General features: G+C 40.4%; 1 protein-coding gene across 1 annotated transcript in view; it reads left to right on the top strand.

The window, feature by feature from the left end:
• Positions 1–27454, top strand: part of MAP3K21 (mitogen-activated protein kinase kinase kinase 21) — a 57846-nt gene that overhangs the window by 8479 nt on the left and 21913 nt on the right. The window contains exons 2-5 of the mRNA XM_045877817.3: positions 8949–9129; positions 13273–13421; positions 14219–14394; positions 22542–22782. Of these exons, the coding sequence (XP_045733773.1) occupies positions 8949–9129; positions 13273–13421; positions 14219–14394; positions 22542–22782 (747 nt within the window). The remainder of the gene's footprint in view (positions 1–8948; positions 9130–13272; positions 13422–14218; positions 14395–22541; positions 22783–27454) is intronic.

Here is a 27454-nt window from a genome sequence, read left to right as displayed (position 1 = left end):
CCTCTGACTCCACGACTCACCAGCTGTGGATTTACAGGCCTGACTTCCTGAATAGGGTGGTGTGAGGATAAAGTGAGATAGGTACTCTGGGGTTGGCACACTTTTACTATAAAGATCCAGATAATAAATATTTTTGGCTTTGTGGACCATAAGGTCTGTGTTGCAACTGGTCAACTCTGCTGTTGTAGCCAAAGGCATCTACAGACTGTATGTGAGCAAATGACTGTGGCTGTGTTCCAATAAAACTTTATTTACAAAATAGGCACTGGGCTGGATTTGGCCCATGGGATGTAGTTTGCCAACACCTGGTATATGTCAAAGTATTTAAAAAACTGTAAGACACAATCTAAGTGGAAGTTGGTGACTATGCTCATTTTTATATATTGTTTAGAAACACTTTGAGTGCTTTAAATATCTCCTAATTTGTGTGTGTGTGAACTCATTGATACTTAAAAGTTTTCTGCAACTCTTTATAACCTTAAGAACATTATCATTAGTCATTCAGCAATATATAGTGCCATGTAATCACATATTTGTTCATCTTGCATAGGGGTGAGGGTCTTTTTGATTTGGCTAATTTGCTTGATTGGGGCCAGCCAGCAGTATGAGGAAACAGTCTGGAGCTTTGTTCTCTGCAGGAGTGTTGCCATCTGTGTGCTTTGGCAGGTCTGCTTGTAACTTGGGTTGATAAGTTGAGGGTCAAGGAGGAGGCATGAAGTACTATGTTGCTATTGTAACTGTTTCACTACCAGGTTTCATTACTAGTTGCTTTTCTAAGCTATTGGAAAAAGACCAAATCACATGCCATGTGGGGAAGTATCTTGATTGCATATAGGAATGTTTGAGTTATTACTGGCTTAAGGCGATTTGAAGGAGTCCATTTAGTTTCAGGTTTTCTGCAAATGTTGAATCAAATAATATCAGATATATGGCTTTGTGTTTACTAATACCTTAGTGTAGAATATTGTGGAAGACTTCCTCAGTTTGCTTTGCATCTACCTTGTGAAAATACTAAGGGGACACAAATATTGAACTAGATTTGCACACACAATGAAGTGTAAGAAGTTTTCTCATTAAAGCTGAGCATTGTATGCATCCATGAAAAGGTTTGTACAGTGACTTTTCTTTGTGGCGCAAGAGCAAGATGAAACTCTATTTTAGCCGACCACATCTCTATTTTCTTTAGAGAAGTCCATCTTGTGCACTATGCACCAGGAACCCTCTGAGGCTTTTGGTGTTCAGTAGTGAGCAAAGCAGAAACACATTCCTCCGCTCCGGGAAGTTACATGCCAGTAAGCAGCACAGACGTTCAAACAAGAAATAATAAAAGATGTAGCATGTTGGAGAGTGGGTAAGTGCTTTAGTAGAAAAACTAAAAAAGTAAGATCGAAGAGGGTGAATCTGTTGAGGTGAGCAGTTGAAATTTTAGGTTGGATGGGTAAGGAGGCCTTCCAGAAAGGGTGGCTGATCAGGAAAACCTGAAGAAATGAGGGAATGCGTCATCTGGGGAAGACCACTGTGGTAGGGGCAACAGAAACTGCAAAATCCCCAAAGCAGGAGGCCAGTGTGACTGGAGAGAACTGAAGGAGAGCAATAGGACGTGAGGGGGTAGGGGGTCAGGTCAGGCAGGGTCTGGTAGGTCTTGCAAGACCTTTGACTTTACCATGACCCTGGAGAGTTTCGAACTGGGGACTGGGATCTGATTTGCTTTCTAGCAGGATTGTGCTGGCTGCAGCGTTGACAAGAGATCGAAGGGAAACCAGGGCAGAGGTGAGTTTGGGAGTCATCTGCATCCGGCTGGTATTTAAAGCCCGGAGGTGGGCTGAGATTATCTGGGGAGTGAGTAGATAGAAAGACCAGAGATCCAAGGCCCTAGTCCTGGCGGTCTGCAGTAATTAGAGATCAGGGAGATAGGAGGAATCAGAAAAAGGAGCAGTTAGAAAAGAAGGAGAGCCCCAGAGAGCCATGGATGCTCTGGAGGTCAGTGAAGAACGTGTTTCAGGGAAGAATGATCAACTGGGTCAAATGCTGCAGACGGACAGGAATTCAAAATAAGTATTCTGTTGTAATTCTCTTTAAAATAGTCTTCGTTTCCTAATACTGTTTCGGGAGTGCAAAGGTGAGTTGGTTTTCTGTAGTAGCAGCTGACTTCATGTGAGAAAGCTGATAACTCATCTTCTTTGTACTCATTTTTCCCCCTTATAGTATTTATGTACCCATTCATTTAACAAATATGAATGGTTGCTGTGTAGCATCAGTAAATCAATACATAAAGTTAATTAGGTGCAAATTTTATCCTCCAGTTGCTTCTAATGTAATCAGAGAGATGAGAAGAACAGGTAGGGTAAACATGATGATAGAACTTCAGGGCATTAGAAATGGGAACTTCTAGCTGAGGTCATGCAGGAAGGCGCCCAACGGGAGAAGGTATTTATTGACTCCTGTAATATTGGAGCAGGAGGAGAGTGAGGAAGTTGTTCTTTTTTATTTTTTTATTTTTATTTTTAGAGAAGGGGCATTAGAGATTCCAAAGGCTAATGGACTTGAAGTGGTCTCCCGGTTAACACTGTGGTGGGAAGGCAGTGCCGGTCCCCTGATGCTCATGCAGGAAGTGGGGTGCCCGCCCCGTGTGGTTTTCATGGAGGATGGGACGGGAGAGTGTTCTATACAGCGGGTGCCCAAATGCAGTGCTGTGTTTTTCAGAGGTAGCCAGTGGTACACAAAATTGTTAGGATGCAGGGTTCATCGTAGAGGACACGGGATCTGGAGAGGTCATTTCGAATGAGGTCCAGAAGGGGCTTGAAGGCCACGGGGAAGGTTTGCCTTTGCCTCCACAGACTGGTGAGTGGGCGAGTGGAGTGTGTGTTGGGGGAGGCAATATGGTGCCCGTGAGGGATAGATGGAGAGAAATACGCGAGATGTGGTGCTGTTTGGTAAACTTAGCACTTATTCCTTATAGGTGGTTGTTTTCAGACTTGAAATTCTCAGAGTAAGTTTCCTTAGGCTGAGAAAAGTGTGTTCATTAATACTATAGTCTTTCACATTTTGCTTTTCTCAGACCTGTTTTCTTTCTTATGACTTTTTTTTCCTGATAATATATTCCTAGTTAAAGATTAATTGAAACTAACCCCATTTGATTCAAATGGAATTTGGACACAGCAATCCCATAAATGTTGAGAAAATAGAATGGATACAGTGTAATTGCTTTTAAAAAAATATACATTATATGCTATAATTCTGAAAATAGCAATGTGGAACTTCAAAGGAGCCGGAAAAACCACGTGCCTCATGGTTGAGTAAGTAGAGTAAGTAAAGGTTGTAAAGGCTGATTGTTCAAGAACAGGGCTAACAAGGGTCAAAAATCTTCACTGAAGTCTCACAAAAGGGGGCTCAAACACCCGTCGCTAGGTTACCCACAAGAATTTACCATTTCTGTGGCCAAAAAAGTTTATTTGCCTGGTCTGTACATTATAATTTCTGGTGGCGGGCTGGTGTGCTTGGGCTCTTCCTGGAGAAGGGCAGGAAGTGGAAGTTGGCTGCCAACCTGGAGTCCTCAGGCTGAAACCTGGCCAGGTGCCCGAAGCTACCTGTCGGGACACTGGCTATTTTTGGTTTCGGTCACTTTGCCCAAAAGATAAGGAATTTCAGGAATTCTGCTGAACACCTCTGAAATAGAATCCAAAACAATGGGCCTTTCATGGACCTCTAAACGTTTGGCATTCACGGTGTTATTTTAACTTGTTTTCTGTGCAAAGTGTGGAGGCACTTAGCTCCTGTGGAAATTTGGACTGCGGGGGGGTAGGGGGGACGCTCTGAAACCATCAGTACAAATGCTGCTCATAGCACATTGTGCCCTGACATTTATTTAGAAAGCGATCAATTTTAAGTATTTTGTTGTTAGTTCTCACTTTTATTTCTGTTTTCACTTATTTTCGGGGCATTCTTGGCCTTTGCTTCTCAAGGGCTGCCAGGTCTTCCTGGGATCTGGGGAGGGACAGTCATTTTTATGCCTGTTTTAATCAGTGCTTCCTCATGCCTTCCTATGTGGATGTTTGTAAGGATGAAGGACACATGGGAAAATGTCTTGGAAAACAAAGTTTGATAGAACTACAAGCCATTTTGAGCATTAATTTGGGGTTCTTTTTGGTGGTAAAAATAACCGTTGTTTAAAAGTGAAATTAGTAGTAGTATAAGTGGAAAAATGTAATATTGTTGATGAAGTAGCTGATTAATTTGATTTTTTTTGTTTGTTTCTGTGGTTTAAGTATTTAAGATTTTAAGGGACTAGATATTTGTTTTTCTTGATATTGATGAGGAGTAAGGACTGAGAAATATACCTTAAGCTGATGTGGAAGGAAGGAACGTTCAAAAAATTAGTCTCTTCAGCAATCTACAAAATGAAATATCTGGTTGTTTTGCCCCCTTCTCACAACCAGTAGCTTTATCAGCTTTGCAGAAGACGGGAAATCGTCTGCAGATGGGATCTGAAATCTGACTCTGAATTGTAGCCACATGCTTTTGGATAACATTTCTAGACTGAACTGGAGATTACAATTCCCACTTCATAGAATGGTGTGAAGGTGAAAAGAGATATTAAATGTGTGAAACGACTATACATAGAAGAGGATCAGTAAGTGGTAGGCAATATTCTAAGTATTAGAACTGGTGATAATTATCACTAATATCAACTATTTCATTGAGCAGTCAATGTAGAGGATATTTTGTTAGGTGATATTGGGGGACACAAGGGAAATCTGTAAAATTCAGTTCCTAGGAGTAATATATATTTATATGTATTCATATATAATTTAGGGCAGTAAGTCTTATGTAAAAAGATAATGGACAAAACAACATAATATGTGGGTAATGGATGATTGGGAAGATGAAATAGTCCCTATTTTGTAGGATGCTCTGGAAGGTTTTCCTAAGGCATCTGGGCCTTGAGAATAGGTACAGTATAGATGGACAGAAAGAATAAGAGGCTATTCCAAACAGAAGTAAGTCTCCCCCCCCCCAACCATCCCCCTCCATCCTTCACTTTATAGTATAGCGTTGAGATTACGAGCAGGAAAAATGGTAGAATTTTGGCCTTGCTACTTATCAACTGTGTAACCATGAGCAGGCATATAAACCACCTTAAAGCTGATCCATCATCTATGTAATGGATATAAAAATAGATGGGTGGGGGGCGCCTGGGTGGCTCAGTCGTTAGGCGTCTGCCTTCAGCTCAGGTCATGATCCTGGGCTCCTGGGATGGAGCCCCGCATCGGGCTCCCTGCTCAGCAGGAAGCCTGTTTCTCCCTCTCCCACTCCCCCTGCTTGTATTCCCTCTCTCGCTGTCTCTCTGTCAAATAAATAAATAAAATCTTTAAAAAAAAATAGAACAGGGGGTTCTTGCTCTCTAAATCTCATCTTTAGAAGGTCAGTGGGGAAAGAAATGTTACAACACAGCAATATTTATTCAGTATTGGCAACTTATGCAAGTCCCCACTCATGTTTAAATCTAGTGTTGGCGGGGCGCCTGGGTGGCTCAGCCGGTTAAGCGACTGCCTTGGGCTCAGGTCATGATTCTGGAGTCCCAGGATCGAGTCCCATATCAGGCTCCCTGCTCTGCTGGGAGTCTGCTTCGCCCTCTGACCCTCCCCCTTCTCATGCTCTCTCTCTCTCTCTCTCCAATAAATAAAAATCAATCAATCAATCAATCAATCTAGTGTTGGCTCTCTCCAGTTGCATTAACTCTTTGACTTTTATGACTTTTAATATTATAAACATTTGATGATATAATGCAAACACAATACAAATCCATTGCAAAGTGAAATTTCAAGTCTTGAAAAAGAGGATTCCCCAAAGTCCATGAAAGTGATTTTGAAAGACTTACTAAAAACACTTTCAAGCCTATTGATAAAGGGGGTGTGTGTGTGTGCGTGTGTGTGTGTAATCTTCACAAAATACTCTTTCAGACACTGTTCTAAGCACCTGATATGTATTCGTCTCTTGCTCACTACAGCCTCATGATGTACCTACTATCACAATTCCCGTGACAGGCAAAGAAGCAGAAGCAGGGAATCCGAACCAAGCAGTGTGGCCCAGGAGTGCACGTCCTTCCTCACTCCACCATACTGCCTCCACTGAGATCAGGTAGTAATTCTCCACTGATAGGAAATCAGAAAGAAGAGAATGGGCACCTGAATGGAGAGAGATTTCCAAAGGATAAAGAAAGCTCTCCTGAAAAACTGATAAAAGCTATCCTCTAAGCAATGTTGACAGTAGTTAAGAGTATATGTCTCTGGGGTCAGACTGCTGGAGCTTCACTGCTCCTTAGCCATGTGACCTTGGACAGCTTACACAACAACTGTGTCTCAGCTTCCTTATCTATAAAGTACAGATAGTAAATAGTAAATACCTATTGTATTGCGGTGTGGACTTTATGATTAAAATAGCCGTAAATGCATTTGACAGATAGAATATACTTGGTAAATGTTCATTATTCTTATAACTAACATTTGGGAAAATGGTCCTCTTTATGATCATGTTCCAAAAATCAAAAAAAGAAGAATGTCTTATGCTATTCTCCAATTTTGTTTGGATAATTTATTCTAAAAGACCTCCCACACGTGTTTTGTTTTTATCCTTCTAAGAGTTAGCACATAGTTACAACAGTGACGCAAACGTCCTTTTTTAAAAAACCAAAAGATGAAATAGACTTATTTTCATTTTATTTTTCAAGGTAAAACCTGAATAATAATTCCACATATGCCCTCTTTACTCTGAAATTTGGATTACTGTTTAAGTGGATTCATTCTGTTGCTTTATTTTTTTCCGTACTAATTATCTTCAGATAATGAAGGCCTATCCCTTGGGATTTTTGTGACGATTGAATGAAATAATGGATATGTGCAAGACATCTAGGAAAATGCCACACTTGTTAGCGACTCTCTTATTCGTTTCTTGTTCATTTCAATTAGATGGGATTGGCATGAGCAAAGGGCAAGTATAAGAATGTGCATGTTGTGTTCATTTGAGAGCATTCAGCACGTGCTCTGAATAAGATGAGACACAGAGTAGATACGTGAACAGGAATGTGAATTGAACATTTTGTCCCCATCGTCCTCCTCTCCCTACCAACTTTCTCTCTCTCTCTCTCACCCTCACTCATACACTCACTGTCTCAGAGCTAACAGTCTGGTGGAGAAGTCAGAGGTGAAAACAAGTACTCCTTGTACCTTATGCTTTGTAAGGGCTGCAATAGAAACACAGGGTCACGTGAGTGTGGAGGCAGGAATCATTTCCTTTGTTTAGGGGTGTTTGGAAGGTTTCACCAAGAGGGCGCTATTTGGGCTGGATGAGCAGTTGAAGTGGAGGAAACACATGGTGTAGGGTGAAGTGTAGGTTCTTGTGCAGATGTAGAGGCTATGGTGGCCGCAGTTTGGGAGAGAGCCATTCTCTCTGAGTTACGCGGAACTGTGAAAGTTGGTGTGTCTTTAATGCAGGTTTATTACCTGTATTACATACAGTAGAATTCATCCTCTCAGGGTGTTCAGTTTGATGAGTTTTGACAAATATGTATATATATATAATCCTGTAACCACCAGCACCACCACCACCACCAAGATAGAGAGTTTGCATCACCCCAGAAAGTTCTCGTGTGTAGCTTTGTCCTGAGCCTCTGGCAAGCCCTGATCTGATCCGGAATACACATAGAATCATCATCTGTAACCTTTGACATCCGGCTTCTTTCACCGAGCGTGATGGTTTTAAGATTCATCCATGGTGTTATGTATATTGGTAGTTTGTGTGTGGAAGGTTTAAAAATTAAGGAAAGCTCTGCCATTTTAGGACAGTGGATCTGCTGGTAGATGCATTATGCTGTCTGGTTAGGATGATCGTCATGCCTGTGCGTGGCAATGAGGCCAGAAGCGATGTCATGGCAGAGGAAGTGGACGCGGCAGGGATTCGGTTGAAGTGGAACAGTGGAGCTGCGAGTTGGAATGCAGGATTTTAAGGAAGGAGTGAGAGAAGGTAGCAAAAACAGTAGGTTTAAAGCCATCATTTTGTAGCAAATGGGAAGGAGGAATCTGGTTAGGGGGCTGCATTAGAGCCCCATGGAAAACCCAGGCAACTTTCTGCATGGTTGTAGGCAGAGGAGAATCAACCAGGGAGAGGAGAGAAGAACCCCAGGTGCTGGGAAGGGCGGAGTCTGCGGGGGCAGGTGGGGAGACAGGGAGAAGCATGGTTATTTTAGCTACTGTTGCGTGAGAGCTGAGGCACTAACTCTGGTGGGAGTTCTGCTCCCGAAAGTCGCTCTTGAGGTCTGGTTTTGTCAGGAGGCTGGGGGGCTAGGAAAACAGGCATCCGAATGATGTTTCTCTAAAGTTTCTACTTCTTGCTATAGTTTGAGCTTTAGTAAAGCAATCATATCTCATAAAATACCTTTAGGAGTTAAAAATCTATAAGCATTTTCCAAGTTTACTATAAGATACTGTTTGATAATAAGGATTTATGGTGACATGTCATCTGCTTGCGATACTCTTGAATAGCTTCGGTAGAAAAGGCTCTGCATTTAGATCAGGACCTAACTTCTAGGAAGAAAACAATATATTCTTACCAGGGAAGCTCTCACAGACTTCTGACCCTATCCATGATACCTCAGTAAGTGTTTCTTGCCCCTAGAAATCATTTACTTTCTCATGAAGAGAAGCATTCATAAAGAGTGCTAAGCCATGTTGTGCCTCTGGATTTAAACCAACCAACCAAACAAAAAAACTTGTAACCACAGGCACCAATGACCCAGTAAAGGTGATGATTTGGTGACGCAAGGGAGGCCAGATGGTAAAATACCCTGCTGACTGAGGTGAAGGCTCTGTCTTAAATACCAAGGAAACAGTGTGACTAGAAAATTATAAGAATATGAAAATAGCCCACCTTTGATTCTTAAAAAATTTTTTTAGTTTTGCTGCTTGAGAAGATAGAGCGTGATGACTTCTGCAATAAAACGTTGAAGATTACAGATTTCGGGTTGGCAAGAGAATGGCACAGGACTACCAAGATGAGCGCAGCAGGCACCTATGCTTGGATGGCACCGGAAGTCATCAAGTCTTCCTTGTTTTCTAAGGGAAGTGACATCTGGAGGTAAGCACCATGCTTTTTGCTTTTGCAGATGGCTGCAGAAAATGGTTGCTACGTCTCCTTTAAGTGAGTCCCAGAGTTTTGAGTAACTGAGCGTGACAGAGAATACAGGCCTTTTCTTCAGTACACTCACTGGAGGTATCTTCTCTCAAAATCTGTTTCTTTTTTTTATGGTGATTCTATATCTTTATTTATTTATTTATTTATTTATGTTTCAGGAGTAGAACTTAGTGATTCATCACTTATATATATAACACCCAGTGCTCATCACAAGCACCCTCCTTAATGCCCATCCCCCATCTAGCCCCTCCCCCATACACGTCCCTCCATCAACCCTCCGTTTGTTCTCTATCCTTAAGAGACTCTTATGGTGCCTGGGTGGCTCAGTCAGTTAAGTGTCTGCCTTTGGCTCAGATCATGATCCCGGCGTCCTGGATCGTCATGATCAGTGGGAAGCCTGCTTCTCCCTCTCCCTCTCCCTCTCCCCTGGCTTGTGCTTTCTCTCTCTCTCTCTCTTTCTGTCAAATAAATAAACAAAATCTTTAAAAAAAAATGGGGGAGTCTCTTATGGTTTGCTTCCCCCTCTCTCTTTTTTCCCCCTTCCCATGTGTTCATCTGTTCTGTTTCCTAAATTCCACATATGACTGAAATCATCTGGTACTTGTCTCTCTGACTGACTTATTTCACTTAGCGCAATATACTCTAGCTCCATCCACCCCATTGCAAATGGCAAGATTTCGATTTTTTGATGGCTGAATAATATTCTGTTGTGTATATATACCACATCTTCTTTATCCATTCATCAGTTGATGGACATTTGGGCTCTTTCCGCAGTTTGGCTTTGTTGAGAATGCTGCTATAAACATTGGGGTGCACGTACCCCCTTTGAATGTGTATTTTTGTATCCTTTGGGTAAATACCTAGTAGTGCAATTGCTGGATCATAGGGTAGTTCTATTTTTAACTTTTTGAGGAACCTCCATACTGTTTTCCAGAGTGGCTGCACCAGCTTGCATTCCCACCAGCAGGACAAGAGGGTTCCCCTTTCTCTGCATCCTCGCCAACACCTGCTGTTTCCTGTGTTATTAATTTTATCCATTCTGACAGGTGTGAGGTGATATCTCATCATGATTTTGATTTGTATTTCTCTGATGATGAGTGATGTTGGGCATCTCTTCATGTGTCTGTTGGCCATCTGGATGTCTTCTTTGGAAACATGACTGTTCATCTCTTCTGCCCAATTCTTAATTGGATTATTTGTTTTTTGGGTGTTGAGTTTGATAAGTTCTTTATAGTTTTAGACACTAACCCTTTATCAGATACGTCATTTGCAAATATCTCCTCCCCTTCCATAGGCTGCCTTTTAGTTTCGTTGATTGTTTCCACATCTGTTTATTTCTAACTGTTTTGCAAGTACAGTTGTCTGATTTTCAGTAAAAGCAGCTAGTTGGAAGAGGGGAGAGAGTTGCTAAGTTGGTAAAAGTTGACAGCTGAAAACAAAGTAGGTATTCAGAAGAAACAAAGCAGGAGATTCTGTGGCAAGGAGTAGAAACTAGCGGCCACTAGAGCCACCTAGCTGTGGAGCCAAGGGTCTGACACACCTGGGGCATGCATGAATCCGGGGAAGCATACTCGAGCCCTTGGACGTCAGGGTGTGGAAGCGGGGGTGGCCCCCACTCTGAATTGCACATTGCTTTGCTCTAGAATCTCCCTTTATAACGTTCACAGAAGAATAATTTCATTCCAGAGAGGTTACTTAACTCTGTGCAGTGGACTAGTATTCTGGGATACGGACTGGTGCATTAAGTAGCATGTTCACTGGTCATCTCTCGCCCTTCTTCCTTCTTCCTGTTTATTACAGCACAAAGTAACTCAGACGCTGTCACTGAATTTTTACAGTATCTCCTGAGATTACCGCACTTCCACAGAGTAGGTAACCAAGGCACTGGGACATTAAGACATTTCCTCAGGTTATAAAGCTAGTAAGCAGTTATACTCACATCCCAGGCCTGGGAGCCAGGTTCCTGCAACCACAGCCCTTGCTTATCAGGCTACCTGAGTTCTCAGGAGACCGCTTTATTTATACTGTATCCTACCCCGTTTCGGAGAACAAAAGAAAATGCATTACATTCTGTAAATAGCCCCATCGAAATAGTTCTGTTTTTTCCATGTTTTTTTTCTTTTTTTTAACACATGGGTTTTTAACATAAGCCCTCTGCTCTCTAGAAAAATGACCTGTCTTGAATTATTTGTTCGCTGTAATTCCCAAGAAGCAAAGTTATGTTGTTATTGTTTATTTTAGTTTTGTTATGTGCTAAAGAGAATAGCAAGGAAGTGGCTTTGAATTTAGACAGTTTTCAGTTATCTTCAGGATTTTTTTTTGTCCCTTTCTCTGAGGTGATTTTTGTTGATTGATCTATGAGTTAAATTTACTTATTCTTACAATTAAAGTGTCTCTGCTAAGGCACTGTAATGTAGGTAATTTTTAAGAAACTAAACAGGTAATTACCTATGGAAAATACTGGATCCAACTTAATTGCTAATAGTGATAGCATTATATAATTTAAAAGCCCTATATTATATATTCCCCTTTTTTTCAATATAAAACAGTGCTTTGAGATGGCAGAGCAGACATCACTTTTACTTTATAGGTCAGTTAATTCAGGATTGGCTGTTAAGGGCTTTGTGAGTGGAGACGTAGCTAGTAAGTAGTGATACTCCCCAAACTCAAGTCTGCAGCTTCCAGATGCAGCTGCCTTTCACTGGTGCCCTGGTCCTCCACCTGCTCAGGGAAGGAGCCCTGGACCCAGTGCCCTCAGGACTCAAACACCTTCACTTAGAGCTGGTGGAACATCAGCTGGAGGATCCCTGAGGCCCCACTGATTGGGCACATTCTGTCATTTCTAAATTCTTATTCAGAAAGTTTTCAGTAGATAGCCTAGGATCCAATAGGCACTGATGGAGAGCTTTTTAAATGAGAGGTTATCATATCTGGGATGACCTGAAGCTGGAGTCTAGAGAGTTTCCAGCTCTTTGCAGACCAGGTCTTCAGAGACGGCTTGTTCTTTTATAGTCGTGATGCTCCAAGTCCCCATATCTCTTTAGATCAGAAGATAATCAGATGAGACTCAGACATCAATTCCATAGCCAAATTTAAGTGCTTTTTTTGCTGTTATTCTGAGCTGTTCTGCCTTTCCTTTAGGTGTATTTTACTACCTTCTGTCTGCTGTCTTTAAGATGATGCTTTAATGTTCTATATAAGCAACAAGCTATGAGAAATGAGAATTAAGTTACTACTCTAAATTTCAAACTTTTTTAAAACTTAAAGCTAATGATGTTTTCAAAAATTAGAAAACTAAATAAGAATGTACTAGTTATGTTAGTAAATTAAAAAAAATAAATATGACTGTTGCTTATATGCCTGTGTGTTTCCATTTAAAATCACATGGAATGTCTGGAGTGAGTGATATTTTATGTATTAACAAAAGATAATTTGTACTTTATGTTTTGAAGAAGATAAAGGGAAACTAAGGTACTAATGGATACAGAGTTACAAAGAAGATGTGTTTTGTCCCACCCGCAGGCACAAGAAGGCCCATGCTGATTTTTTTTGTCCATAACTATTAAGCAATATGGTAGAAAATATGAAGGGAGAGGCAGAAAGATAAACAGTTTCAAAAAAAAAACCATTTAAAAATAGTCAGCATTGTTTGATCTAAGTCCTGTGGTGCATAGGATGAGATTTCTGTCAGTGTCCTGACAATCCTCAAGAGGTTTAATTCCAGTGTAAAAAAATGAGATAGAAGGAGAAACATCAAAACCACCACATTAAAGTGTGACCTGGTTCTGGACCTGATTTGATTCAATTATGTACTGCTCCTATACTTTCCTATTCATTAGGTAGTTTTAATTCCTGTCATGAATGCATAACTGATTTCTGGGAAGGTGTGTACTTATATGCGTTTGGGAGGTTCGCTGGAAGAGCCCACTTCCCACCTTGGGATAAGTGGCACTTAAGGGTTTTGTTGGGAGAGAAGATTCTTAATCGGAGCTGGATGAGGGCTCTGACACATTTATCCCACCATTTGTGTCATAAGGAAAGGACATCACTTAACCCATGTGACTTTATGGCAGTTTTGCTTTGCAGCTATGGAGTCCTGCTGTGGGAGCTGCTCACGGGAGAAGTCCCCTACCGTGGCATCGATGGGCTCGCCGTGGCTTATGGGGTAGCAGTCAATAAGCTCACTTTGCCCATTCCATCCACCTGCCCTGAGCCATTTGCCAAGCTCATGAAAGGTCAGTTTCTGTGTGTCTGCGGAGGCAAGGGGATTTGCTCAGGAGAATGTATATTTTTTAACCAAAAGAGTAATTTCTGTGATTCTAATTTTCAAATGCTTTTAAGCAACTATACTATTTAATGAATTAGAAACCTTGTCTTCAATCTAAGGTGTCAGGTAAAGTATTGACAGATTAAGTAACTTTTTAAAAACCAATCTAGTTTTATCAGTGACACGTTTATGTACAAAATTTAACCAACTGGTAATAAAGTTTTCACCAAGTTACACCAGTAGCGCTCAAAGACAGAATTGAATTGGCTTCATTCTGCTATTTTAAGTTCTACCTCATGATCAAAAATGTTTAACAATCTTAACCAGCCCTGTTTTGCCATGACCTTATCTATTTGATGCTTGTCTTTTAAAAATTAACTGACTCCTTTTGCAAGCAGCTCGTTACCGTCCTTCATTATTAGGCCATTTCTTAGAACCTCTCTTGTGGTTATAACCTTTTAGAAACTTTGGTTTTCTTGGGGCGAGTTCGAGAACTCTGTATCTGTAAATCACCTGGCTAGTGCAGCTTAGGCCCCTGAAACAGAGTTCGTGGTAAGGCATGGACCACATAAGATAAACAACAAGAGCCTTACCTAATAGTAAATGTTATGCAGGCCACCAACCTGGTCACTGTGTAAAATAAAATGTTCAAAACCATTATCAGTTGATTTTTAAAATCTTCAGCAGATTTTAAACCCATCTGCATGGGCTGGTAATCTGAACTATGCCAAGAAACAGAATTAATGGGGTTCTTGTTGATTTTAGAGTGCTGGCAACAAGACCCTCACATTCGTCCTTCATTTGCCTTAATTCTTGAACAACTGACAGCTATTGAAGGGACGGTTATGACCGAAATGCCTCAAGAATCTTTTCATTCCATGCAAGATGACTGGAAGCTAGAAATTCAACAAATGTTTGATGAACTGAGAACAAAGGAAAAGGTGAGAGATCTGTATTAATTGCATAATGTACCCACATCTCTGAAGATTATGGAAAACGTGAGTCAAGAACACTATTAGCGTTATTATAAAAGACTTTCAGGTATGAATCTTTATTGATTCTTACCTTCCAGTTTAAACAAAACAAAATGAAACTGTACTCGAGATGTGTAATTAGACCATAAACAACCTTTTATTAAGGGAATTTTCAAAAGTAAAACAAATTAAAAAAAGAGAATAGCAAACTAAACCCTTTGTACAAATTAACCAACTTCAGTAATTGTCAATATTTTGTCATTTTGTTCATCTCCTTTACCCATTATCATCCTTTTTAAAAAATGGAACCTTAAATTAAGTCCTCGACTCATGTCATTTTACCCTTAAGTCTTCAATGTGCATCTCTAACTGTTAAGAATTTTAGAAATAACTTTTTACCATTATTACCTTAGAAAGTAACAGCAATTCCTTGATATCATGTAATATTCTATATTCAAATGTCGCAGTTTGTCTCAAAGGTGTCTTTTTATAGTTTTTGGTTATGTCTTTTAAAGCCCTTTTTTATGCTAGACCACCCCCAACACACACACACAAACACACACACACACACGCACACACACCCTTTTATCTCCAAGGCATTGCTTTGTTGGAGAAAGTGGAAAAGTGTGTAATTTTTTAACTTTTTTTTTTTTAAAGATTTTATTTATTTATTTGAGACAGAGAGAATGAGAGACAGAGATCATGAGAGGGAGGAGGGTCAGAGGGAGAAGCAGACTCCCCGCCGAGCAGGGAGCCCCATGTGGGACTCGATCCTGGGACTCCAGGATCATGACCTGAGCCGAAGGCAGTCGCTTAACCAACTGAGCCACCCAGGCGCCCTGTAATTTTTTAACTTTTCAATATGATGAGTTAAGCTCTGGTTGGTTTGTATATTTTAAGAAGAAGCAAAAAATAAACATGTATGTTAACTGTGCTGGAACTGCATGTATGCCGCCACATGCCAAGTGACATGTGAGAAGTGAAGGCACACGGATTGGAGGGCAGGCGAGTTGGGAAGTGAGTTCAGTCGGCATGGTCTCCCTTAGGTCTAGCCCGACCTCACAGCCCTGAAGGACCCACCATTACAGCATGGCTGGGTGCTACCAGGGCAGTGCTCACTTTTTTAAAGATACTTCCGTAGCACTTGAGCATTTTGATGAATCAAGATTTATTCTGCTCATCAAGTGTGTAATTGTTCAATAGGTTAAATTCTGTTGTATGTGCAATAAATGTCTCGACAAAGTCCAACATTGCAGGCTTTTGATAACCTTTATGAAGCCATGTAATTGTCCAGGAAGGAATTTTTATGCCTCATACATTTGTGATTCTGAAAGGGTGGAATTCTTTTGAAGAGGGCAGTAATGCTTTGCTAAATAGAGTCCACTCACCGATCCCAATTTACGACACTGAAACATGGTGGAGAATCAGTCCCCCACGTTAAAGTTACTTGGCCTTGTATGGTGTGGCTCTCTGTTACATCTCCAGACTTTTCCACTGACCGTAACACCAAAGGCTTGCAGTCAGCCCAAGTGCAAAGGTCAGGGCAGAAGAGGGAATAACAAGTTGTGGTGTGGATGTATGTGCATAAGCATTTCTTGAGCTAGAACATATAATACTGTGCGCGGTACCAAGACACCATATGCCCACATTCTGTTCTTGAGTAGCTGACACTCACCATTGTCTTGCTGAACTGGAAATTAATACAAGGCATGTCGTAGGTATTCCCCAAAGTGCAAATGGTTTCCTTAAAAATACATATAATTTAAAAATGTGTCTCTGGGAACCTTGGTCTGAGTTTCAAGGTCATGTTTTGTTTTCCCCAGCAAACAAGTGTTGACTGTGTACCGTGGGCTGGGAGCAGTGTTAGAGTCCTGGGATACAAAGATGGATATGACAGTCTGTATCCTTGAGGTCCTTAGAAGGCCAGGCTAGGGATTTGGGATCTTGTTGACAGGTTTTTAAAAGGGGCCGGCTATGTATCTTGGCACCATTTTCCCGCTGGACACTGAAGTCAACCTACTCTCATCCCCTGCCCAATCTTCCTTGATTCTTCTTCTTCTTCTTCTTCTTCTTCTTCTTCTTCTTCTTCTTCTTCTTCTTCTTCTTCTTCTTCTTCTTCTTCTTCTTCTTCTTCTTCTCCTTCTCCTTCTCCTTCTCCTTCTCCTTCTCCTTCTCCTTCTCCTCCTCCTCCTCCTCCTCCTCCTCCTCCTCCTCCTCCTCCTCCTTCTCTTCTCCTTCTCCTTCTCTTCTCCTTCTCCTTCTTTTCTTCTTCTTCTTCTTCTTCCTCCTCCTCCTCCTTCCTTTTGTAATGGGATTGCTGTTCTCATAGGTTACCCAGTCTTAAAGTTCTTAGAAGATGTTTCTGGTGATCTCCTATGTGACAGAGCCCAGCAGTGGGAATCCCTCCCTCATCCCTTCCCACCTGCCTCAATGTGGCAGCATCCCACCCGGGTGCTCTGCATCCAGTCTTATTCCCCTCACCATCACCTCCAGTGACCCTTCTACAGTGCAGATGCAGAGCTGAGCATCCTTCTTCAATGGCCAGTCCCTTCCCTTATTAATTTCCTTTGTTCTAACATATTTAGCCTCACTTTGTCACAATCATACTGAATTTCTTTTGGTTCCTCTGATGCCATGCTCTTGACCTTTGGTCTTGGTATACATTCTCTTCTCTGTCCAGAATACTGTTCTCTTCCTCGCTTTTGGTCCCACCTCACAATTGCTGGATCCTTTACTGGTCAGTCCCTCAGCTCCCTTCCCTTACCAGGACACACTGTGTCATGGCATCCCACACTTCCCTTGTTGGGGTTGGCGCTGAGTCCTGCTTCATTACTATTCACTTGCTTAATTGTACTTGGTTTGCCTTTTCTACTAGGTAATAAGTTCATCAGCTGTGCTATCTTATTCTTGGTCATTTCCATCCACAGCATTGAACAAAGTACTCAGCACAAGGTAGATATGAAATAAATTAACCTACATAAAGTTTCTTAATATGCTCCTGATAAGTATTCTAATAAGTGAGTGATATTAGCAATTATTGTTATCACATTATTACTGTTTTAAGTAAAAAGGAATTTAAATCTGTTCTGAATCTTATGCCATCAAAGAGGTGTACAACTCAGCTGTTTAACTGCTGCTTATGTGTTCTTGAGAGACTCCCACATGTGTGCACAGGGAAATTTTGGTTGTTCACTTCAGCGTGGTTGGGGAGAATGAAAACCTGGGAACGGCTTCAGTACCCATTAACAGGGAAGACACCTCAACTGCTATATATTGGTTCAGTGGAAATCTGCAAACTAGTTAAAATAAATGGATTCTAGCTACATGTTTCAACATGGATAAATCTCAAACATAAGTTTGAGTAGGAAAAGTGAGTTGCAGAAGAATAGTTACATTAGATACCATTTATGTAAAATTATAAAACACATAAAACAATGCCATTCAAATGTACAAAAAGACTGAACGTACAGATAAGGGATGGACAGAAAGCAACTGAGGCACAGCAGATCTGCAGAGGGAAGGGAGAAGATTAGAGTCAGCCGCACGTAGGACTTTAGCAGATCTGAGACGGATCAGGTTAAAAACTTAGCCTCTATTAAACATTGATGGTGAGTGCATGGGTATTTGCTATTCTGTCTAATTGTAGTATATTTTAAATATTTCCATAATTTTAAATGATTAAAATAAAGACTAGAGAGAAATATGTAAATAGTTAAAGTCATTTTTTTTCAAGTAGTAGATGTGTACGTAATTCAGTCCCTTCTTGGATCTTTCAGTATTTTGTAAGTTTAACAATATAAAACAAGCAAATGCAGCCTTAGATGGTGGGTTTGATTGTCGGCACCAGGTTTTAAAGAGCCTCCCAAGGAGGATGATCTGGAAGACAGGAGAAGGACCTGGGAATCCATCCAATCTGAGCAAAGAACAGAAGGGGTGCAGACGGAGCTGGTACTTTCAGGGGCTACCCTGGAATACTGGAAGAACTTGAAGGGAGGAATTATGCTTCCTGTTGTTTCAGAGTTTGGCAGTAGCACTTCTTGGGTGAAAGCTCCGGGGATTAAAACGTGGTCTCTGAATCAACGACTTTCCAACGCTTAGAGCAGACAGCAGTGCGGTAGACTGTATTCGGCTTCCTTCCCTCGAGGGATTTGAGCAGACTAAGGGGATATCTAAATGGGATTCTAAAAACTCTGATAGACCCCCCTCCCTTTTTTAAATATACATTTATAGCAGAGTGCCAAAATCTATAGCAGTCTAGCAAAGTGGTTAAGACTAGAGCCAGACGGCTGGCTGGAATTGGGGCTCTACTGTTTGCTGACCCAGGACTGCTCCCCCCCACCACCTCCTCACCATGAAATGTCACAGAAAGGCTGCTGTCTCCCTGGGGGTGCTGTGAGGCTTGCTGAGTGCTGTATGCAGAGTGCTCAGAGCGGTGCCCGTGCTCGGCAAGTGCCGAAGAGAGTGGTGATTTTGATTGGAACCAGAACGGGTTCCAGTGGCCGCTACCATTTCCTGGGCCAGACAGGAAACTGGGCTCCTCTGAGCAATAAAATGCTTGAAAACGACCCGACCGGATTACTTTTTAAATCTTGCATTGAGTTGAAGGATTACTTTCAGTGATATTATTAATACGTTTCTTGGAAACTTTAATACTTTTCATTGACTTAATATGATAGGGAAAATACTGACTTTTTTTTTTTTTTTTACACTTTCCCAAATTGTTCTCAGGAATCCTAAGGTTAGATGTTTAATAGCAAAAATAAAAAAGATTTTGGGGCATGGGAGTGGACTTTGAGGAAAAATAAATCATAGGATTTATAGTTTAGAGGTGATATTATTAATAATTATGATTTTTATCTATTTCATTTATTTATTTTAAATTGTTGGTAATTATGACACTGCAGGATAGAAGCATATCCAGTGAGTTAATTCTTACTATATATATGGTATAAAAGTCAAAAAAGCATCATTCAGAAATCATGTCTGCTCTTTCTCCATTTTGGGGGTTTATAGTAGTTTGTTTATTATTCTTTGGATTCATTTTTGAGCTATCCTCTGGTGATGTCTTTGCTTTTTCTTTTTATATTCTTTTTGTACAGTGCCCCTTGAAAATACAGCATTCGTGGTATCTTGTGAGCCTTTGACTTAAAATTAAAGGGAATATATAATGCTTTTTATTTTTCCTTAAAGGTTTCTAACTGCCGCTTTTTTGACAGAGTCAAAAGCACAGTGTACGTGCACTATCTCCCTTTCTTGTTCACTGATTGCTTAAGGTAGGAGGCGTCAGACTTGGAATTAATGGTCAGTAACTTGGCTGTGCTCTGCGTTACTCAGTAAACTGCAGCCTCCACAGATAGCAGTTCCTCCCTAAATTCCTGGCTTCTTATCTTCATGTGTCTGTCTTTGTGCATTGGGTGCACGCACCTGGTTTTGAATCACTATTAGAAGGCATGTCACCATTAATGATTAACATCTACTGCCAGGAATCTTGATTTGCCATTATTAGAATGGCCCGTGCCAAGGAATTAAACAAATATTACTGCTTAGAAATCTCAGCAACCAAAAGAATTTTTGTGTGTGCTTCATAATTTCAGAGTATTCAAAGGGGTGCCTTTTTTTTTTCGTTTACTTTTGAATGTTTTAAAATTCATTCAGAAGGAAGAATACTTCGGCTGCTTTCTTTTGATCTTTTTTTTTTTTTTTTCTTTCTCTGATGAAGTCTTGGGCAAGTGATTTTTTTTAATTTATAAAGTCATTGCCAGAGAATTCACATTTTGGAATTAAACAGGGTTTCTTCTTCAATTATTATTGTAACACAAAAAAAGCCTAATTGAATTTGCTGCCCTTATCTGTTCCCCATGCCATTTCATTTCACAATAGCTAATTGGATTGACACCAACACCACTGAAAAGTAATATCTTAACAAAAGGGCAGACAGTAATGAGTTAGAAATTGGAAGTTGACTGGAAAGTATCCTCTGTCCCCAGATACACAACTGTAAGATCTCCAGTTTGGACAAACTGGTTGGAGAAAGCCATCAGTTAAATAATGGATTCCAGAATTTTTTCTAATATGTACCATTTCTTTTTTTTCTTTTTTTTCTTTTTTTCCCTTTTCACGTAATAAATAGTAATTTCTGTCTGGGGCAATGTAATGAAAAAAATACTGATCTGCTTATAAATAAGAATCAGTTGATAGATAACACCAGAAGTGACTTGAATATCAACTGGTCTTAAGTAAATCTTTGCTTTTGCAATTTTATGAAGTTTGTTTAGAAAAAATAAATTTAAAGAATGTTTCAAAGGCAAATTTCAGCCCACTTTGGTAGATTTACAATAAATTCAGAATTTGTTTGATCTGATTAATTTTTTTTTTTTTTTTTAGAGCTCCCTAGTCTCTTCTTGATATTATTATATTTATTTGTGGAAGGAGGGTCTTCTATGTTTTCCTCTATGATAATTGTACTGATGAATAGCCTCCAAATATTCTTGGAGCCCATCTATAAAAAGTCCAAGGGATTAGTAGACTTCAGTTGATATTTTAGTCCCATGGTTCAGCTCTGGTTTCTCCCAGGAGCTTTATTTTATAGTGTCCTTTCATGCATCAGTACTCTTGAGGTGGGCTGTGTAAAGTGGCCTGCTTATATATGTGTGACATGTTTGCCCGATGCTCAGAGCTCCCAGAGTTCCCAGCCCAAAGCTGCATCTGAGAAGGCCTCTACAGTTTCTAACAAAGATCTTGGTATTAGGATGGTCTAAGATTAAATTCTCTGGAGCAGTGTAAATAAAAGTTTTCAAATGCCTTGATTTCTGTGGGAGTGCTTGATTTAGTAGCAGGGTAATCAAGAAGAGAAAGTAGCTCAGCCCTGAAAGGAATATTTATGTCTCTGGTATAGGACAGATCATTTTATACAAATGAAATAAGAATGGAGATGTGATTTAAAAACTCTGAGAGCTCTTGGTTTTACTATTGAATACTTTTTTCCTAAAGGAACAAACGTACAGTTGATCCTTGAACAACATGGGTTTGAACTGTGTGGGTCCACTTATACATGGCTTTTTTCAATAAATAGAGTACTGTAAATGTATTTTCTCTTCATTGTTATTAATAACACTTCCTTTTCTCTAGCTTACTTTATTGTAAGAATACACTATCTAATATATATAACATACAAAATACATGTTAATCGGCTATGTCATCTGTAAGGCTTCCTGGCAACAATAGGCTATTATTAGTGGTTAAGTTTTTGGGAAGTCAGAAGTTATTTATAGATTTTAGATGGGCCGGTGGGGCTGGGGGTCAGTGCTTCTAACCCCATATTATTCAAGGATTAACTATATTCCTCTATATTAACTATATTCTTCAATTCGTAGATTTTTCTATCAAGTTAAATAATTCTGAAACCAAAACCAAGAGGAAGTTAGACCTTAATCAGGAAGCACTGAGGCAGCAGGATTTTATGAGCTAATACATGAGATCTGTGTATAACCTGATACTTTGCATTCATCCATGGGGTCCTGAAAAGTTCATTTTCATTTGAAAAGTTCATTTTCCATTGACTTTTCATTTTAGAGATGCTCATTTTCATTTCTGATGGGCCTTCAGCTAACTTCGAACACCTTAGCTTTGTTCTTCCTTTAACCTCTCCACCATGGTGTTTCAATCTCTGAGCAAATTCTTAAAGAACCTAAAGAAGTTCTTCCAAAGTAAAGAAATCTGAACTGCAGTCTTTTGTAAGGAGAATAATTATCCTTTAATTAGTCGAGCTTTAACTTTTGGCTTTATTTGGAAAAGGGTTGTTCCCACCTGTACTTTGTTGCCCTATGTTAATGTACATGTTATGTGCCAAGTGATTATATTATAAAGGCTAGAGGTGAGAGAGAAATGTTAAAATCGGGTGTAAAAAATTTTTGAGGACCGTAAGACTGGGAGCGTTGCTGGAGCCCGTGCAAGGCTTTCGTTGTCGTCTCAGTCAGTGCTGTGCTAGAAAGATTTGCGCTCCGACCATCCTACCCGCCAGGAGTGCGGTCCCAGGAGCCCTGGAGTGGCCGGGGCTGAGCCGAAGAGCCGGAGACCCGGCTTCTTGCTGACGCCAGGTGTGCTCTCTGCCCCAGGAGCTGCGGTCCCGCGAGGAGGAACTGACCCGGGCTGCCCTGCAGCAGAAGTCCCAGGAGGCGCTGCTCCGGCGGCGGGAGCGGCAGCTGGCCGAGCGGGAGATCGACGTGCTCGAGCGGGAGCTAAACATTTTGATATTCCAGTTAAACCAGGAGAAGCCCAATGTCAAGAAGAGGAAGGGGAAGTTCAGGAGAAGTCGGTTAAAGCTCAAAGATGGCCATCGAATCAGTTTACCTTCAGGTATGATTTTCGTCCTCCTGTTTCGTAAGAGTTTTGAATGTCGCCTCTGTAATCGGCTTTGCTTCTTTAGCGCTGGGAAGAGATGGGAGAATGAGATTTTAAAGACATTACGTGAAGGGCGCCTGGGTGGCTCAGTCGTTAAGCATGTGCCTTAGGCTCAGGTCACGATCCCGGGATCCTGGGATGGAGCCCCACATCGGGCTCCCTGCTCAGCGGGAAGCCTGCTTCTCCCTCTGCCTCTCCCCCCTGCTTGTGATCTCTCTCTCTCTCAAATAAATACAATCTTTTAAAAAAATAAAACATTATGCGAATAAGTATCTTCACTTGCTTGCTTCAGTCCGTGGTCATAAGATAATGACCTTACTCATGTTCACGTGCAAAAAGCATCAGTGGTGCCTTTACAGCACATGGTGTGCTGAGAAGTTAGCTCTTGGCATGCTTTCCTGTAAAGGGATTCAGAGATTTACTCCTTTTAAAATCAAAGCAGGATTTCTTCTTAGTTCAATGCACTGAACCAGCATTGCATGGCGTGGTGAAAAAATCCTGAACAACAGAATTACTGCTATTTTGTCATTCCACAAAGATCTATAATGTCATCTGGTAACTGAGTTCATTTGGGACATTGAAGATGTTGTTTGCACCTTCAACAAAATATATCAAGTACTTCAATTACATACCTGTCAGTTTTCATCTGAGATGCAAGTATTTTTAAAAGCTTCTCTAGATTTACTGGTTCATTTTTATACCTCCTGGATTTTAAAACATTGTGACAGTTTTAAACATTGTAATGTGTTAGAAGAAACTAAACAGAATAGAAAATAGCATACATAGATCCATTCACGAAATTAAATTCTTTAACAGTACATGTTATACTTGATTTAAGGAAAAACCAAATACCCCTCCCCTGCCCCCGTATTTTATGATTCTTCTAATACTGGGGAAGAATGGTGACAGAACAAGAGCTGACTGCACTTTTACGGAATGTACATTAAATATCTATTTATCTGTTCTCCTTATCTCTCCACCTCTCTCTATATGTATTATAGAGTCTCTTTAAGGATGCTAGTGTTGTCCTAAGATGTTTGTTAATGGCATGAAAACTGATTTTAAATAACAGTATCAACAGTTTTGTTTTATATATAAAGTATGTACAAATTGTCTTGTAAAATTATTTATTACAAAGTACTCAAAGGCTTGCAACATAATGTGACTTTCTAGGTTATTGCAGAAACCCTCAGTTGATCAGAAAATCGCTGAGATGTGGCAATATACCGTATACATTACTGATTATTTGGTTTGCTGAAGTGAGACTAGGCTGTGGGTCCTTACTCATTTTACCTTTGACCTCTCTGAGGGGAAAAAAAGATGCTTTTTCAGGTTCTCTTCTCTTCAGGTTTGCTTTTTAGCCAAAGTGTAACTTGGGGGACCACGGACTGTGCTATCTTGTATATCAAACATAATTTAAAATAGACTATTTTATTTATGATGAGGTTTCTGCTTTCAAGTGTAGATGATAGAAAAATTCAGAGAGGCACTCCCATGTGCATTTTCTCCAGTTCTTAGCTATATCAGCCTTCTAGTTTGTTGTGACTATGTTATCCTGATTAATATTCACTGATTCCTTGGGAAACTTTGGAGGGGGTGGCCAATGAGAAACTGATAGAGAATAAACTTGGAAGAAAAAATTAAATCATTCCAGTGATTCTTTAATCTTCAGTGGTCAAATGATTAAAGAACATATCTCAGGATTATTGAGGTCACTTTCACTCCTGTTTTTCTTCTCAAATCATGTTTGGCCAATATCTTGTGTTCATTCAAAGGAAACTGAATGCATTTGACTATTTTTGCTAGATTTATATTATTCCTGGATTGCACTATTTGGCTCTTCTCTCTCTGAGAATTTTAGTTACACATTTATTTACCTTGTGGCACTTAACAAATGATTCCATTTAAAACATACCCCTCAAAATCTGCTATAATCCGAATCCATCTTGAAGGAATGAAATTCAGTTGCGGTAATTTAGCATGGCATTTACCTCTTCTGGCCACAAGGTGACACTACATTGTTGTCACACTGTTACCACTGTGGAAACTGTTTCTCTTTAGAATCCCCCAACTCTTCACCCTCCCCCCCACACACATATACACGCATACACACACACACACACACACATTTACTTGCACAATGTCCCAAAGCAGGATACATATCCAAAGATGCAAGGAGAAGAATGGCAACTGTAACAATACTTACTTTTCTCCTTCAGGAATTTTGCTTAGTATAGAAGGGAAAGCAGTTATTTGTGCCTTAAGTCCAAGAAAGTTACTATCTGCTAGAAAATTCTTTGAGTTACTAGATGTTAGTACTGTTTAATGGTAAACTATTAAGGAAGAAACATCTGACAGGCAGTAGGTTGAATGGCAGTGATACTTTCTTTTCATTGTACCAAATTACTCCAAGCCGTTTTGCAGGAATTTTCCCCATGTATAACTAGCTTAAAGATTTTCTCAGAAACATATTTGAGACTCCTACAAACTGGCTTTTAGTATCTGTGCCTGTACCTCTTTCAAAACCTTGTTATTAAGTGCGAATAATTATCATAATTTTGTCCTTCAGAATCACTGAAGATGACTTTTAATCTTATGGCTAGTTATAGCTATTATGACTTACTGCTAGAAAACTCAAATGTAGTTCTTCCCACTGGCAATCCTTCATGGGGACCTAACCAAATAAGGATAGATGCTTACAAAAGGAGGCAACATAATCTAAGACAAGAGTTTTTAAATTATATTTTATGAATTCTTGGAATTTGCAGGAAGAAAAAGTGATCATGGTAGATCTTTTTCTATTGTGACCACTTTCCATCGCGTGCTCTGCATTTTGTTTATCTTAAACCAAAGTTGTATTTTTAGAACATATAAAACAAGGCAAAGAGGTTTTGAACCTTCAAAATGTTTCTAAAGCAATGGCATTCCAATTTCAACCACTTCAGAAATGCCGAAAGTCTGCCACAATCATCCCCCTCATGTGTGCGAATGTGAGAGTGGGTGTATGTACATGCAAATACAACTACTTTCAGGGTCAGAATGATTATTCCCTCTGAGACTATCATGAAACCTTGCCAATAAAAATACTAGTGTAGGTTTTACCCAAAAGCCTGTGGACCTCACGATAATCTGCCATGAGAAAATTATTCTCTCAAGTACAAAGAAAAATAACGCCAGCCAGTTTCATAAGCATATAACTGGGACAGAGTCAACCTCTCCCCACTTTAGAGGGACAAGGATATTTATAATAAGAAATATTTTCTCTATGTTTGAAAACATAAAGAGTGCCCTTTTTTTGAGGGAGAGAAATTAGACTTTTTTAGAAGTAGGTATTGTTGAAATCCAGTTTTGTATCTTTGCTACTCTTCCTTGGCCTCACAAATGTTCTATGCTGGTTACCTGGCCATCATCTGTTCCACTTGGTTTATGGTTCACATGCTATGGGTTGGCTCTGTGTTCTAGTTCTGAGGGCGGCAAGAGCACACCCGCTTTCTGCCCTGGGCTGGAGTGTCTCGGAGAATTTGCTCCCAGAGTGTTATGATATGTCATGGGCTAGTTGAACTTTGACAAAGCACTTCAATCTAAAGTAAACTCTTTTGTATCAATGGGTAAGGGTATTTCTTTCTTTACTCTTTCCCCTCCCTCCCAATCTAGTCCATTCCCATGTCCTGCTAAACTGTTTTCTTGCACCCATTCTTCACTTAAACTGCTCTGCCTGGTCAGATCTTCCATTTTTCTTACTGGTAGATGGAAGAAGCCTCCTATCTGGTCCTTCATTTCCACTCGCTTTGTCTTCCAAACCACCAAATCACCATACACACTGCTATATATATCTCAGCAGTTAACTGTAAGCTCCAGTTTGATTCTACTGCAAAGCCTTACACCATCTTCTCATTCAACAAATACTTGCGGATTTACCGTGATCAAGTAGTAGGGATTACGAGAAAATAAATACAATCTCTGCCCTTACTTTACTTACAGTCTTAAACAGAGAAAATACTGACTCAGCAGAGATTCCCTAAGTACCTTTTCTGGGTGAGGTGCTGTGCCAGCCCGCAGTGGGGTGTTGCTGGGATGGAGATTTCTGGCCCCTGCTCCAACAGAGCTGACGTTGTCCTGGGGGCAGGGGAGTGAGCCCTAAGCTAATAATTAAATACTTATTTACTTGCTAAGATGATTAACTACTATGAGGGCAGGGTCACATGACTGATTAGCAGAGAGGTGTCACCTGCTCTAAGGAGAACGTAGAAGGCTTGGTCCTTCCCAGGAATTGAAAAAGACTGCTGTGGTTTGTGGGGGGTCAGCAAGTCCAGCCTCTGACCCATTCTGTGCAGTCCACACAAAGGTTCGTGCACTTTTAAACACTTGAAAAGAATAAGAAGAATGATATGTGGGGTGCCTGGGTGGCCCAGTCATTAAGCGTCTGCCTTCGTCTCAGGTCATGATCCCAGGGTTCTGGGATCGAGCCCCGCATCGGGCTCCCTGCTCCGCGGGAAGCCTGCTTCTCCCTCTCCCACTTCCCCTGCTTGTGTTCCCTCTCTCGCTGTGTCTCTCTCTCTCTGTCAAATAAATAAATAAATAAAAGAAGAGCAATATGTCATGGCATGTGAACATGATATGAAATTTA

The sequence above is a fragment of the Mirounga angustirostris genome, unplaced genomic scaffold (assembly GCF_029215605.1).
Source record: "Mirounga angustirostris isolate CCGP_5_RB_7025 unplaced genomic scaffold, mMirAng1.0.hap1 SCAF_6, whole genome shotgun sequence".
NCBI classification, from domain to species: Eukaryota; Metazoa; Chordata; class Mammalia; order Carnivora; family Phocidae; genus Mirounga; species Mirounga angustirostris.
Note: the sequence above shows the minus strand (reverse complement) of the source record. Positions and strands in the feature narration are given on the sequence as shown.